Below are 13,494 nucleotides of genomic sequence, written 5' to 3' on the forward strand. Positions count from 1 at the left end.
TTTTTTCCGAGTTACTTGTTAAAACCATGTTTCTTCAAAATGCAAAGTTTTTATTAAGTTTTACTTTTAAACCAACAGCAAACTGAAGCTGAAGAAAAAAAGAAAGCAACATTTTTATGTCTATACACGATTAAATTCATTTTTTATTATAAGAAATTTTATATATATAATTTATTATCAAAAAAAAAAAGGAAAAAAAAAAATAATATCAACTAATATACATGAAAAACAACCGAGAATAAAAGCTCAATCCTTTTAAAATCCATTTAAAATTTTATCTGAAAATAAAAAAACATATCAGATAATATGAGAAACATATCAGATATTATGAGAAACATATCAGGTATCATGAGAAAGTCTTTTACATAAACATATCCACATACTATTTAAAATATATTATCTCATATATTTTATTTTTTTACCCGTAAAAAAGCACGATAAATAAACATAATGAGGGCTTCTTTTTTTTTTCTCTTGAATTACTTCATTCGCCTATTTAGCAATTGTTCGCTCTTGCGCGATCGATTCACTACAGATAGAGTATAATTTCCATCTTCCAGTGTTGCTAACTGTCGATCCTCTGTATACAACTTTACACAAAAAGCAAAGCTATTACTATAAAGTAACCAGCTGATTTTAAACAAAGAAAAAAAGATAACAAACTTTTTAAAAATATTTATAGATTATTTATAAAATATTCATAAATTCACTTACAATTAAAATGTAACCAAACAAATAAAGCGCCAGCACAACGCCAATTACAATTAATATTTGTGTATCAGTAAAATGCTGGGAATTAGAATTGCCCAAATAAGCAAGAGTTCTATGGATCTAAATATATTTCAAGAGCACGAGTTACCACGGGTTTTGGTTGATTTTTTGAGAGTACAAACAAGTTATCTCAAAACTTGTAGAACAAATATACGCAATAGTAAAAATATGCGTAATGACCAAAATCTCAAAAGGCTGTCAATATGGAAACTGTTAAAGATTATTTTTAAAAAAAAAAAACTTTTCGCCTCAGAGGAACAACCAAGGTGGTGTTTTCGGTTAACAGAAGTTACAACCGCTAAACACAATTCAAAAAATAAAGAAAAAAATAAGATAATAAAAATAAGAACATGTACGTGATAAAGCGTATTTCAACCCAAATATTTATTACTTTTTCGTAAGTGAACCAACGAACTAACAATGTTTTTATTTCACTAAGGAAAAAAAAGGTTCCTGTTGAGACAGAGTATTGTCTTAATAAAAGCATGAAAAATTTTAGTCATGACGAGAATTTCATCAATAGTCTGGCCATGCTGAACTTAACGAATACGAATTATGATATCATTTCATATATCGTTAAAATCAAAGAGTTAAAGATTAAGGCTTTAAAATCGCTATAAATATCTTTAAAAAATATATACATATTATTTTGACTTATTTTAACTTATAGATATATTTATGAAAACGCTATTAAACTGAACAATAATAGATTTATAAATGCAGTTTAATCAGACTTTTAATGTGAATTAAATTAAAAAAAAAAATCAATATTTTTATGATTGAACAATAAATATGTTAAAAAACACACAAAAACTCACTAATATAGCGAATACGAATAAGCCCGAAAGCATCTTCTTAAAAACTCATTTTTTTTACAAAACATTAATATGCTTAAGTTAAATCTCCCCTCGACTACATTTTTCGTAGCCTGGTTGTTATTTACAACTCAAGGTTTTTTTATTAAGAACAAAAATACCTATATCTTGATTTTGTAAATGATAACTCATTTAAAGTAATTAAAAAAGATAATAATGTTTTCTGTTAACACGAATAAAAAGTTAAAGGATTACCTTTAAAAAAAAAAATCACTTAAACTGCAATTTACAAAACAATATGCAAAACAAGGAAATAGAAACCAGCTAAAGGATATGGTTCCGGTTTTGAATAATGAAGTTAATATGGTAACTATCTAAATTATATACATGTATATATATTCTTTGAAGGAATTAGGCATTACAAACCGCTAAAAGAAACCGAAATTCGGCTGAAACTGAATTATAGTTGTATTTTTTAAACTTATTCAATTCCCAAGGTCGTTTAAAGATACTTCGTTTTTGTTAGAAGAAATAAAAATAAAATTTTATTTACAAATAGTTTTTACAAATCTACTTAGAATGTAGTTTATTTCGAGAGATCTCTTCTAAAAATATATTATAAGGGACCTGTTGTAAAAGATCTGTTCTAGAGATCTATTGAGAGATCTGTTTTAGAATACGTTTTTTTAGGTGTCTAAATCAGGTAAGTGGTTTCAATTTTCAAAAACTTTAACTGTTTTGGTTTTTCCAGATTCCAAATTTTGTCGTTCCCAGTACTTTTTCACCAATATTTCATGTAGAATAATCGAGGCATTTTAATGATAGCCTAAACAAGTTTTTGAAAGAATAAAATTAGATAAAATACATCATGAAAGCGGAAAAAAAAATCACAGTTGAGCAAAAATCAGCAAAGGTATTGAAAAAAACATCAAATTTAGTTGAAGTTCAGCGAACTCCATGATTTATCAACAAATAAATATTCTCCCGGAATTCACTGCAATATAAAAAATAAAACTGTACTTAAATGTGATTTATCTAGCAAAAAAGGCACAAATATAAAGATCTCTGGTAAATTAAGCAAACTATTTGTTATTTGACAATGAAATGAAAAAATATTTATCAGAAGAGATTTTATTAAAAATAACAAATAACTTGAAGAAAAAAAAAAAAAAAAAAATTTGTAACAAAAATATCTAAAAGATTTTAAAATGTATTTTGCAAAAAAATATCGAACAGCTTTTTTTAATTGCTGTTCTTTATTTAAAAAAAATAGTCAATAAAAAAAATATGTATGTACAAATACATCATAGAAAAAAAAAAAAAAATCAAAGGAAAAGCGCTGAGCTAGTTAAAAATCATAACAAATTTCTTAGGATAATTAAATTTAAATTTTTAGGATTCTTATGCCGAAAAATATAGCAGCTTATTTGACGTTCTTTCTCCAGACCCCTTTGGAAAAAAAAAAAACAAAAGGTTATTTCACATTCTTTCTCCAGACCCTTTTGGAAAAAAAAAACAATATTTATTTCACTTTCATTTTCACTTTCATTTTCAGGCTTATTTCACTTTCATTTTCCAGGCTTTTCTTGGAAAAGAAAAGTTATAATCCTTGGTAAACTTGCACCCGACTGTTCGTAGAAGCCGCATGCAACTAAAAAATTAGAAAAGGAACTTTTAAAAACTGTTTAAACAAATAACTAATATAGATAAACACTAATATAGATATCTAAATTTGTTTTTTTAATAGAACACAGTTGTTGGGCTGCATAAAGATTTTAATTTCATATGTTACGCTGTGAGAGAAAGCAGGCAGAAAAATTGTTTGAAATACCTTCTGCATTGTAGAGTACTTTGTTTCCCCTTTAATAACGTTTTCGAGATGAATCCGGTCAAGCATATCATGATTACCTATAATCTTTAGGCCCTGAACGTAGAAAAATACTTTAATAGACAAGCATTCCAATACTATGGAACAATTGAAGATGTTTCCAATCAATACAAGCCAAAATAAAAAAATTAAAAAGAAGAATTAAACAGTACTTCAATTTCAGTTTTCAGCTCAGTCAGCTGTTGCTGCAAATGGTGACTTTTCTCAAGATACTCAACCCTGTCATTATATATAAAAACAAAAGTTATTTTTTACTTGAGATAAAGAAATAAAAATAGATTTTAATTTTACATTTTTTACAACAAAAAAAATCCAGGACCCTTTACAAATCTCTTTAGTAAACATGTTTCATTGGAGAGCGAAGTGTTGCAACTTGAGATGATTAATAATACAGATTTCTATGAGAATGAGACTGACTATTTTTAATGAGACTGACTACTATTCTGTTTATTTCAAACTCATCATATTTTCCATTTCTTTTTTCATACTCTCATGTAGTCTTTATACTTACCTAACCTAGAAGTTGGTAGAGAACTTGGTAAAGAAAAAGTTGCTGGTGCTGGTTTAGAAGATGATAGTAAAGACTGTATTGTTGGCAATGGGGTTAAAGACAGCAGTGTATTAAGTGCTTCTGAGATAGCTAATGCGTGTTGATTGTTACTGTTTTTGTTGAGTAGAAATAACCCAGTATATTGAAAACCAGAAATTGAGTACAAATTTCTAAAATATTTGCAACTCTCATACACCTGTTTGAGAAACTGATGAAAATTTTCTTTGTCTAAATTCTTGTATTTTGTGTCTTTGTAATGCTTGGTAAGAACTGTCTTCCACACTTTGTTTAAGATGGCAATAGACACCTCGATGGCTGTTTAATAAAAGATAAACTTGGTGCCTGTTGGAGTACCTAAACCCTACTTAGGTTTAAAGTTTTGCATTGCTTTGTATACCACAAATGGTGATGTAAAGTGTTCATCAAAATTGCATCAACTATTCAGTGTGTAATGGATTATAGTGAGCTTCAAAACATGCCTTGCAACTTTCGGTACACAACAGTTGCTTTGCCTTGATTACCACGAAAACCAGTTTCATCACAACTCTAAATATGAGAACCAAAAGTTATACCAGTTGATATTGCTTAGTGACAACTTCAAAATAAGTTTCAATTACTTCTTGTGCGCAAGAAGTAGCTCTGATAGATACTAGATTGTAAGTTTTTTTAGTAGAAATTAGTTTTGACCATCGGTTTATCAATGCATAAAACTATTCTTTCCAGGCTTGCCATTTTAGAATGTCTGACTGATTTGTGCGATGAAGGTAACTGCATATGAAGTCCATGAAATCATTCTGTGTTAAACCAAAACCCTAATCATAAAGGAACTTTAATGCATGCACCATTATTGATTCTGTTTGCTGAAAAAACCTTGAAACTTGCATTATAGTTATCCTTGGGATCAATTAATGTTGAGAATAAAATGCCATATTTGATTGTAGCTTTTCAGATTGATGTATTTTTATCTTCTACATCTTTTATAAAAAAAGTAAATTAACTTAGCAATTATTATGAAATATTTAAATAGTATTTTTATTTTTAAAATATTCTTATTCATTCTGGTTTTATTTAATTTTTTGATCAGTAATTGAAAAAACAGTCACTGGTTTGAACTGATTTTACTCTATCTAATATCAGAAACTACAATCAGCATTTAATTTCTTTTATAAAAAATAAGTTAAGTAATTGAGAATTCTATAAGAAACTATAACACTTAAAAATTTAATTATGTAAATGTTTTAACTGATTCAAAACATATTTTAAGCAAAAAAAATGAAATATGTTAAGGTAACCCAAAACAATTTTAATCATAAAGAAAAAAAACTACAAACTTTTAGACAAAATTTAAACATCATCAAATTGATGTCTTACGAACATCTTGTATTTACTGGCTAACTGTTTATTGGCTGTAACTTTTTTATGATCACAACTCAGTTAAACAATACCTTTCTCTTTGTAAAAGCTTTATTTTGTCATTAGTTTCACCATCATGAAAAGCATTCATAAGCATAGGTTGGGTGTTCATATGCGATGCCTATTTAATAAAAAGTTCCTCATAAGTGTATACATAAAAATGATGAAATCTTGTTTACTGACATATAAATTAGTTAATGACATAAATTATTTAATGACATATTTTTTATTATGCAAAACTTTAGTTACATAATAGCTGTAAAGTAACATTTATTTGGATGAACACTTACAAAAAGCTGTTTCGAAGTTATTTGGAGAAGTCTTTCTGAAGCAAGTTTTTCTGAATTTCTAAAATTATGTAACTCTTGTTTCAATAGGCGAGATTCCCTACTCCTATTATTGAAAAAAAAAATAAAACAATAAAATTAAAATAAAACTTATTTATAATCAAGATGAAGAGATTTATTATAAAATGAAATAAAACTTCTCAATTATCTAACATTAGATAAGAAAATCACAGTAAACAATCTAGCAAAATAACAACCTCATTTCTGATTCATGCAGTATTTGCTGAATAGTAAGACCTGCATTTTGTATATGGCTTTCTAAATAAATCTTTTCCTCATCTTTCTAGGAAAATAAAACAAAAACAACAACTTCAAAAAAAAAAGTAAAATTTGAACAAATTTAAACCTAGAAATACTGGTTTTAAATAAAAAAAAAGGTTTAAGCAACAAAAAAAATACTGAATGTCAAATCTTTACATTCAACTACTCATGTTTTTTTAGTTTATTGTTATTAATATGTGGCAATATTTTGCTTAATAATCTTAACATTATATATTTCAAATTTCAGTACCTGATTGAGTGCTAGGCGTTGGCGCTTTACCTCGGCCTCAAGATCAGCAGCTTTCTTTAACAACAGCCTCGCCTCTTCTTCAGCTATCAAAGCCTTCTCAGCTAACAAATCAGATGTTTCTTCAGCTTTTTCCTGTGTTATAATTAAGACAGGATGTTTTCATTCAAATTTAGGATTCACATCATCATAGAAAAAGATATCCTTTAAAATTTATCATAAAATCTTTATCTTTAGTTTTTTAATGCACCTGCTTTTTGATGAGCTACTGAAAGTTAGTACTATATATGAAGTTAAAACTTATTTTGAAACAAAGTGATGCTTTTTAACAAAAGCCGGTTGTGTAATTTGATGTCAAAATCTTTTTAAGAACATTTTGATAACTTATTATATGACATTCAAAAACTGTTTTTTTAAGTTGGATGTATTTTATTATTCAAATTTTAACATGACAAATTTAAAGTAAAAGATTGATGTGTTACATTAAAATATAAATTTTATTAGATAAGTTTCATTAAATAAGGTAAGTTTAAAAATTGAATAACTTGTGATAACTTAATTTAAGTAAATAGCTTTGTAATAAATAAAATCTTTTTAACAAACTATGCACTCAGAGTGAAATTAAATTGTGGCAAACTATAGAAATGAAATAGAAGTTTACCAAGTCTGCTTGGTAGCTTTCTAATGTAGCCTGGTAATCCATAAATCTCTGCTCCATTTCAATGCAACGCTGTTTTTCTTTTTCGTACCTTTTTTTCTCTCTCTAACAACAACAATAACAACAAATTGTGATAAAGTAGTCCTTTATTGACAATACAGCTCTTAAGATAATCTAAGTTTAAATAATGTAAGAGTAAATAATCTTTTTTTGTGTATTATCACAAATGAAAATTTATTCATTTTTGCCAATGATCAATCTTACCTGTCTTTCTTCTTTAAGCTCTTTAGCCTGCGACTTCATAACCTGTAGTTCTAGGCTATCTGGTCTTCTACGTTTTATATATAACTCGTGATTGCCACTGCATAGCAACAGAATCTATTAAAAGATGTTAGACATAAAAACGACTTAAAAACCTGCTTTACTACATAAAAATGTTGTGTTTCGTTTTTAAAAAGTGAAACACAACATTTTTATATAGTAAAATTTTAAATATTTGCTTTACAGATTAAAACAAAAATTTAATGATCAATACTTTTCTCCCTTTTAATTATCAGTATTTGTGTATTTTTATTGTATATGTAATACACAAAGCAAGCCTTACTTCTCTATTGATACCAACATCTTTAGAAACAAAATGAAAACTTTGAGCATCTTTTCCCATTGGCTGTATCAAAATCTGAATTTAAAGAAATATATCAATACTTTATAAATAAAATGAGCAGTGTGGAATAAAAGTTATCTTCTAAGTTCAATTGAACTTAGAAAAAGAATGCTCTTGAGTTACAAAAAATGATTTACAAATCGAACTTTTTTTAATTTAGGAGAAGACGAGAAGATAACTTATAATACAACTTAATAACTTATCAACTAATCGAACAGTTAAACTAATTTAAAAAAAAGAACTAATCTAGGAACTTAAAACTTTTACAAAACTATGCAATAAACACATTAACTGCATAGCCTACAACAATTACTGCAAAAGTAGATAGCATCTTACATAATTTCAGAACAATAGATCATTAAACCTACCCTTAAAATTAAACACTAAATTTTAACTAAATATTAACTTAAACATGTCACCCACTTTTTAGCTTTGTATTTAATTGGTTTGCAAGATACATCAATGATGGTTACACTTTTTTGTAAAACAGAATAAAGCATTTTACAACATTTTTAAACGTGCACTTATCTCATGGACAACAAATGTTTTCAACATTTGAAAGGTTGCACATAAAACAATTCTATTAAATGATGTAAACTGTTAAATGTATTATACCTGAGTATTTTTGAAACTGATATTCTTTATTTCACTCCACATAAAGGAAACTTTTGGGATAAGTTTATTATCTTTAGCGTAGATATTTATGCCAGTAGCTTGAATTCCTAACCACAAATCTGTTTGATTTTCATTCTAAGTGTAATGATGTAGAAATTTTAAAACATTACTAAGTACTCATATCAGATTCAAAAAATTTTAAAGATAAAGTTGCTTACTAAGGTACTTAAGAAAATAGATGTATAATAGATATAATAGATGTATAATAGATTATTCTGGAAGAATTTTCTTAAAAACATCTCAATTTATTCAGAAACAATCAAACAAAGTATTAACTTTTAAGTTTTTCCTAAACAATAAAACATAAAAGAAATTTTTATTTTTTAGAGAAAAAACATTGTTAAAGGTTGCAGTTGAAGGTTGTTGAATATTATTATATACAACGGTTGTTTTCCCTCTATTAAATTGCAAACCTGAATTGAATAATATCCTGTGCCATACATTTCAAGATCTTGTGCAACCTTCAAGTATTCCATTTCTGCTTCAGCCCTAGCAAGTATAAAAAACCATTATAAAAGAGACTTAAATATTTTCATTTTTTAAAATAATAAATGCTCTAAGCACATGCACATAGTAAAAAAATACATATAGCTAAATAGCAGTGCACAATATATTGGATTTTATCTGTTTCTTAGTATAAAACTATAGGTAATGCTCTTTTAAAGATAACTTATAAATTACAAAAAAGCTCCAATTCTTTTAGCTATATAAAACAGCTTACTTTTTATGCACCCATGTTTACAATGGTGCATAAAAAGTAAGCTGTTTTATATAGCTAATATTTATTAATCTTTATTAAGAACTATAGATATTTTGATTAAATCTTAAGAGCAGTTAGCAGAACTGATTTTAAATATTGGCAAAAGTTTATGAAAGTGGAGAGTTTTATTGTCTACATCCCTCCTACTTTTATACGGACTTGGGACCGCCACATGATATTGTGGTGAGTTAATGTAAACAATATTACTGTACTGATTTCTATAAAGATACATTTCAATACAATTTATAGCCATGAGAAACTTCTTTAAAGATACATGCTAATATAATTTTTAGCTGTGAGAAATTTGAAATTTCAGGGTGGCTAGCTAAAAGCAAATTTTAAATTCCAGGATATTTCCAGGATTTTTCAAGGAAGTTTTGGGTTATTCAAGGATATATTGATTTTTTCTCGACAATAAAATGGACCAGTAAATGCAAAATGTATTGTCTTAGAACGAAACAACTAAATATTTATATTTGAATACACATATAAATCACACATACATACATACGATTGTTTGTGGGTTAAATATAAATCATATATACATATATTTATGTAAAGTTTAAAACAGTTGTTATATATATATATATATATATATATATATATATATATATATATATATATATATATATATATATATATATATATATATATATATATATATATATATAACAACTGTTTTATTTTATCTCTTTTTTGGATTGCTCCAGTTTTTTTAATTTTAATTTTTTAAATTATAAATTTTTTTTAACTTTTTCTTTTAAAATTTTTGTAAAAGATGAAAACAAGAAAACTGAATATATAATTTCTTGTTTTCATAATAAGCGGAATATATAACTCTATAAAAAAAAGTTCCAGGATTTCCAGGATTTTATGTAAAAAGGGTTGTTTTTCCAGGACTTTTCCAGGACCTATAAAATTCCAGGACTTTTCCAGGATTTCAAGGACCGCTGGCCACCCTGAATTTATTTATACTTATGATGCTATACATATTTTTCATCTATGCTAATGAAAACATTAAAAAATTTTACAAAAATAACCTGGACAGGCCTGAAGGATGATCAGCATATAAAGTCTTGATTCGCTCAATCCACTGCTCATCTGTTAATTGGTACATATTTTTTACCTAAATAATGTAACATTTGTCAACAAATTAAAATTAGTTGCTAGGAAGTTATTTAATAAGTTTTGACATTTTCTTAGTTAAATGCTTGAATTTTTTTTTTGTTAAAAGAAACAAGATTTTTTTTTTATTGAAATTTTTTCTTATCGACCAATCGTTTTCACACCTGTTTAATTATGAGAAATTCAATGCTGGAAAGTAATTTTTGTTAAAATTTTACTTTTATATATATTTTTTTTTACTTTTAAAAGTTACATTTGATTTTCTGTAAGTTCACAACTACTGAGTTGCTCCCTCTCAACAAAAATCAATTCATATATTTTACAAAAATCCATAAAATCTTAAGTTTGAATAAAACAGAAATACGTTGTATTGATAACTAAATAAAACAAAATGATGGAGGATAATTTAGTCAGAGCATGAAAAATTATATTTGCCCTTTTAGGAAGAAGCTGCTCATCTGACAAGAAGTCTTTGTGATGTAACTCTTCATCAAAATCCCCATACTAAATCCTCAATAGGAAAAAAATGTGAATTATAAAAGTTATACAAAATGGTTCTCATTCTCTTAAAAGTTAAATTCCAAAAAAAAAAAAGAACTATATATTAAACATTTCCATTAGAGATAATCAAATGAATTTTCTTTATTTTTTAATAAAACAGTTTAATTGATTACCTTTGCTTGTACCGCAAAAGCTGCCATGAGAACTGCTTCTCCAGCAGGGCAGTAGATATTTTCATTAAGAATTTCACTTTTAACATGCATAAAGAATAGGTGTTGTGTAATGTCTAAAATAAGTCCCTCTTCAACATCTTCAGGATAAAATTCCACTCTCAAATATAATTTTACAGTGTTAATGTCTCCTTGCAATTCATTACATAACTAAAAAAAAAAAAAGCAAAATATTATTATTAAAACTATTTATTTATTTTTATTTCACAAGCAAAAAAGTTTATTAAAAGGTTAAAGAAACTGAAGCTTTATTAGAAATGGATTTTTCTGTGTGTACAAAAAAATCTATCACTTGACATTTAAGACCTCAGTATGGAAAGTAAATTACAAGTTAAAAGAAAATATTGAAAAATGAACATGGAAGCAAACAAATTGGATTGGAAAAGTGTAACACTTAATTTCATGAACTAATACATTTTAAGTAGTGATTCATTTAAGGAGCAAACACTTGCATTCTTAGTCAAAATCTTGCTACAAATGAATTCCTTTAAAAGCCTAGTGGAGAGCTAAAGAATCTTATCAAGAAAATTTTTTTGATGTAATCTAGTCAATTTGAAGTATCAATCAACAATAAATTTTTAATGTTTTGTGTTATCTGTAAGGATTTATCAGAGATAAACCTATTTTTTAAAGACAACTGTTGAATTTCTCTTAAGAGCTAAAACTTAAATTCATATCTATTTTCAGTATCTAAATTGTTATTTATATCAATGGCCCATAAGAGGGCTTTGATCATTTTATCCATAAAATTTTAGACTTAACAATACAAGTCTTTTTACTTTTTTAGACATTGGATTTCTAACACTAAGTAAAATAAAGCTTAGGGACTGCAAAGGGAGTCCAATTCCATTTTATTCCTTCAAAATCAAAATTTTTGTTTATACTTACTATAGACCTGGCTTGATATGAAATAACAATAAGGAACTCCCTTCTACTTAACTATTTCCTAGCACGCCATTTTTCACTACTCTATGCATTACTCAGTTTCAAAGTGGTAACATTTTAAAAACATATCAAAAGTTCTATGTCTTCTTTGAAGATGTTAAAGGAACCAAGGCAGGATGGTTCCAAAATGACTCAAGTACTTTTTATTAAAACAGACAGTTGACAGATGATTGGTATTACTTGTTTTCTACTAAACCATCAAATACATCTTGATATGGATGACAGAGATGTTTCAAAATATAAAGTTTTAACAAAATATAAAGTTTTAGTAAAATATAAAGTTTTAACAAAATATAAAGTTTTAATAAAATATAAAGTTTTAACAAAATATAAAGTTTTAGTAAAATATAAAGTTTTAACAAAATATAAAGTTTTAGTAAAATATAAAGTTGTCTTCCATGTTAATGTTTCCCTAAAAGTAGAAGATAGTTGCACAGATATTGTATCTATCTGTGGCAATCTTTTAAAAAAGGATTTAATTTTACTGCTTCCAATTCTATAGGACTCTAGCATATATTGAAAGAAAATTTAAAAAATTTCAAACATTTTATACATTTCAGAATAATAATAAGATGCATAAGAGTATTTTACTTTTTTAGGATAAACTTATTGTTAACATAGTGAAGTATAAGGGCAATTTTGTTGGAAAAAGTAATTTTCAGTATAAAGAACAAAATAAATGTGTCAAAATATTTCAAAAAAGTATCCAAAAATAAATTTTAAATCTAGTTGATTCAAATAGTTACAGGTTAGACTATTTAATAATAAGATTACTTGCTTTAAAAATTAACACAAAACATATATTTTGACTAAAATTAACTAACAATAACTAATAATAGCTAATAATGACTTTTTATGTATCAAACATAAAATTACCTTTTTGTCCATTCGAAGCCAACATGGATTTTTATTAGGCTTTTGATAATACAAACCAAAGTAATAACTCTCACGTAAACCAATAGCACGACAAACTAAATCAAACAATTCTTTTCCCCTAAGGGTTTGCTACAAGTAAATAACATGAGATATAAATAAATTATAGAAATTAATATATACAACTATGTTAATTTAAATGAATCTGATTTTTTTTCTATTTTTTCTCTTTTTCCAGATTAAAATTACTAAGTTGATGAATTAAATTTAGATAAGTATGACGGAAACCATCTAAATCATGTAAGCCGTTTTAGGAGTTTTTGAGGTTGCACTATAGGTTTTAAACACAGTTCAGCTTTAACAAAGTAAATACATATCAATTACCTTCACATAAAACTCAAGTTCTTCGCCTGGCTTGGTCACCACGTGTATGTGAGCCTGAATAGACTTTGGCATGACTCATCCTATTTTATTTACATCTATGAAGAAAAGAATTATTTAAGCACATAAATAAAAAAAACTAAGTAGAGGAAATTCAAAATTCACTTCTTTAAAAACTTTTCTAGTTTGAAACCTTTTTTCTAAATCAGTCTTTTTAAATCAACTTTTGGTCAAAAGAACCGAAAAAAAAAAAACATCAAACCAATTTGTTAGCTGTTTGAATTACACCATATGTTATATAAAAAGGTTAAAGTAATAATTTAATGAATAAAATATAAAGTATAAAATGCAATCAATAAAAATGTAAAGAAAATAATTTGAAGAATTTAG

General features: G+C 26.4%; 1 protein-coding gene and 1 long non-coding RNA gene across 5 annotated transcripts; both read right to left on the bottom strand.

The window, feature by feature from the left end:
* Window positions 1-215: 215 nt before the first annotated feature.
* LOC149886170 (uncharacterized) lies at window positions 216-1,714 on the bottom strand. Of its 3 annotated transcripts, none has more exons than XR_016454370.1 (3): window positions 1,163-1,474; window positions 715-831; window positions 216-590 (listed from the first exon to the last, which is right to left on the bottom strand). It is a non-coding gene; the product is annotated as an uncharacterized LOC149886170 (long non-coding RNA). The 3 variants fall into 3 exon arrangements; XR_016454369.1 differs by having other exon boundaries at window positions 1,128-1,454; XR_016454368.1 differs by lacking the exon at window positions 1,163-1,474 and adding an exon at window positions 1,590-1,714 and having other exon boundaries at window positions 218-590.
* A 1,349-nt stretch (window positions 1,715-3,063) lies between these two features.
* Window positions 3,064-13,206, bottom strand: LOC145184114 (merlin-like). 2 transcript variants are annotated; one of them, XM_090093821.1, is made up of 17 exons: window positions 13,108-13,206; window positions 12,727-12,821; window positions 10,849-11,055; window positions 10,610-10,678; window positions 10,090-10,175; window positions 8,703-8,778; window positions 8,230-8,364; window positions 7,555-7,629; window positions 7,215-7,328; window positions 6,954-7,055; window positions 6,296-6,427; window positions 5,982-6,067; window positions 5,728-5,830; window positions 5,470-5,558; window positions 3,627-3,693; window positions 3,418-3,510; window positions 3,064-3,237 (listed from the first exon to the last, which is right to left on the bottom strand). In XM_090093821.1, the coding sequence occupies exons 2-17, from the start codon at window positions 12,736-12,738 to the stop codon at window positions 3,187-3,189; spliced, it is 1,497 nt and encodes a 498-aa protein (XP_089949947.1). In that variant the 5' UTR covers window positions 12,739-12,821; window positions 13,108-13,206; the 3' UTR covers window positions 3,064-3,186. The 2 variants fall into 2 exon arrangements, with proteins under 2 accessions (XP_089949947.1, XP_089949946.1); XM_090093820.1 differs by having other exon boundaries at window positions 12,727-12,855.
* Between the last annotated feature and the right edge of the window lie 288 nt (window positions 13,207-13,494).

The sequence above is a fragment of the Hydra viridissima genome, unplaced genomic scaffold, assembly GCF_058129835.1.
Source record: "Hydra viridissima isolate aposymbiotic clone 2 unplaced genomic scaffold, HvirCarnegie_v1 scaffold_7, whole genome shotgun sequence".
NCBI classification, from domain to species: Eukaryota; Metazoa; Cnidaria; class Hydrozoa; order Anthoathecata; family Hydridae; genus Hydra; species Hydra viridissima.

Bases quoted from the DNA above. Each gene is read 5' to 3' on its own strand.
- LOC145184114 (XM_090093820.1), bottom strand. From the start codon at position 13,179: ATGCCAAAGTCTATTCAGGCTCACATACACGTGGTGACCAAGCCAGGC. The intron at 7,056-7,214 runs GTAAGATTGATC...TGTTGTTGTTAG, and splicing joins AGCTTAAAGAAGAAAGACAG to AGAGAGAAAAAAAGGTACGA. The intron at 3,238-3,417 runs GTATTTCAAACA...CTAATTTTTTAG, and splicing joins AGTACTCTACAATGCAGAAG to TTGCATGCGGCTTCTACGAA.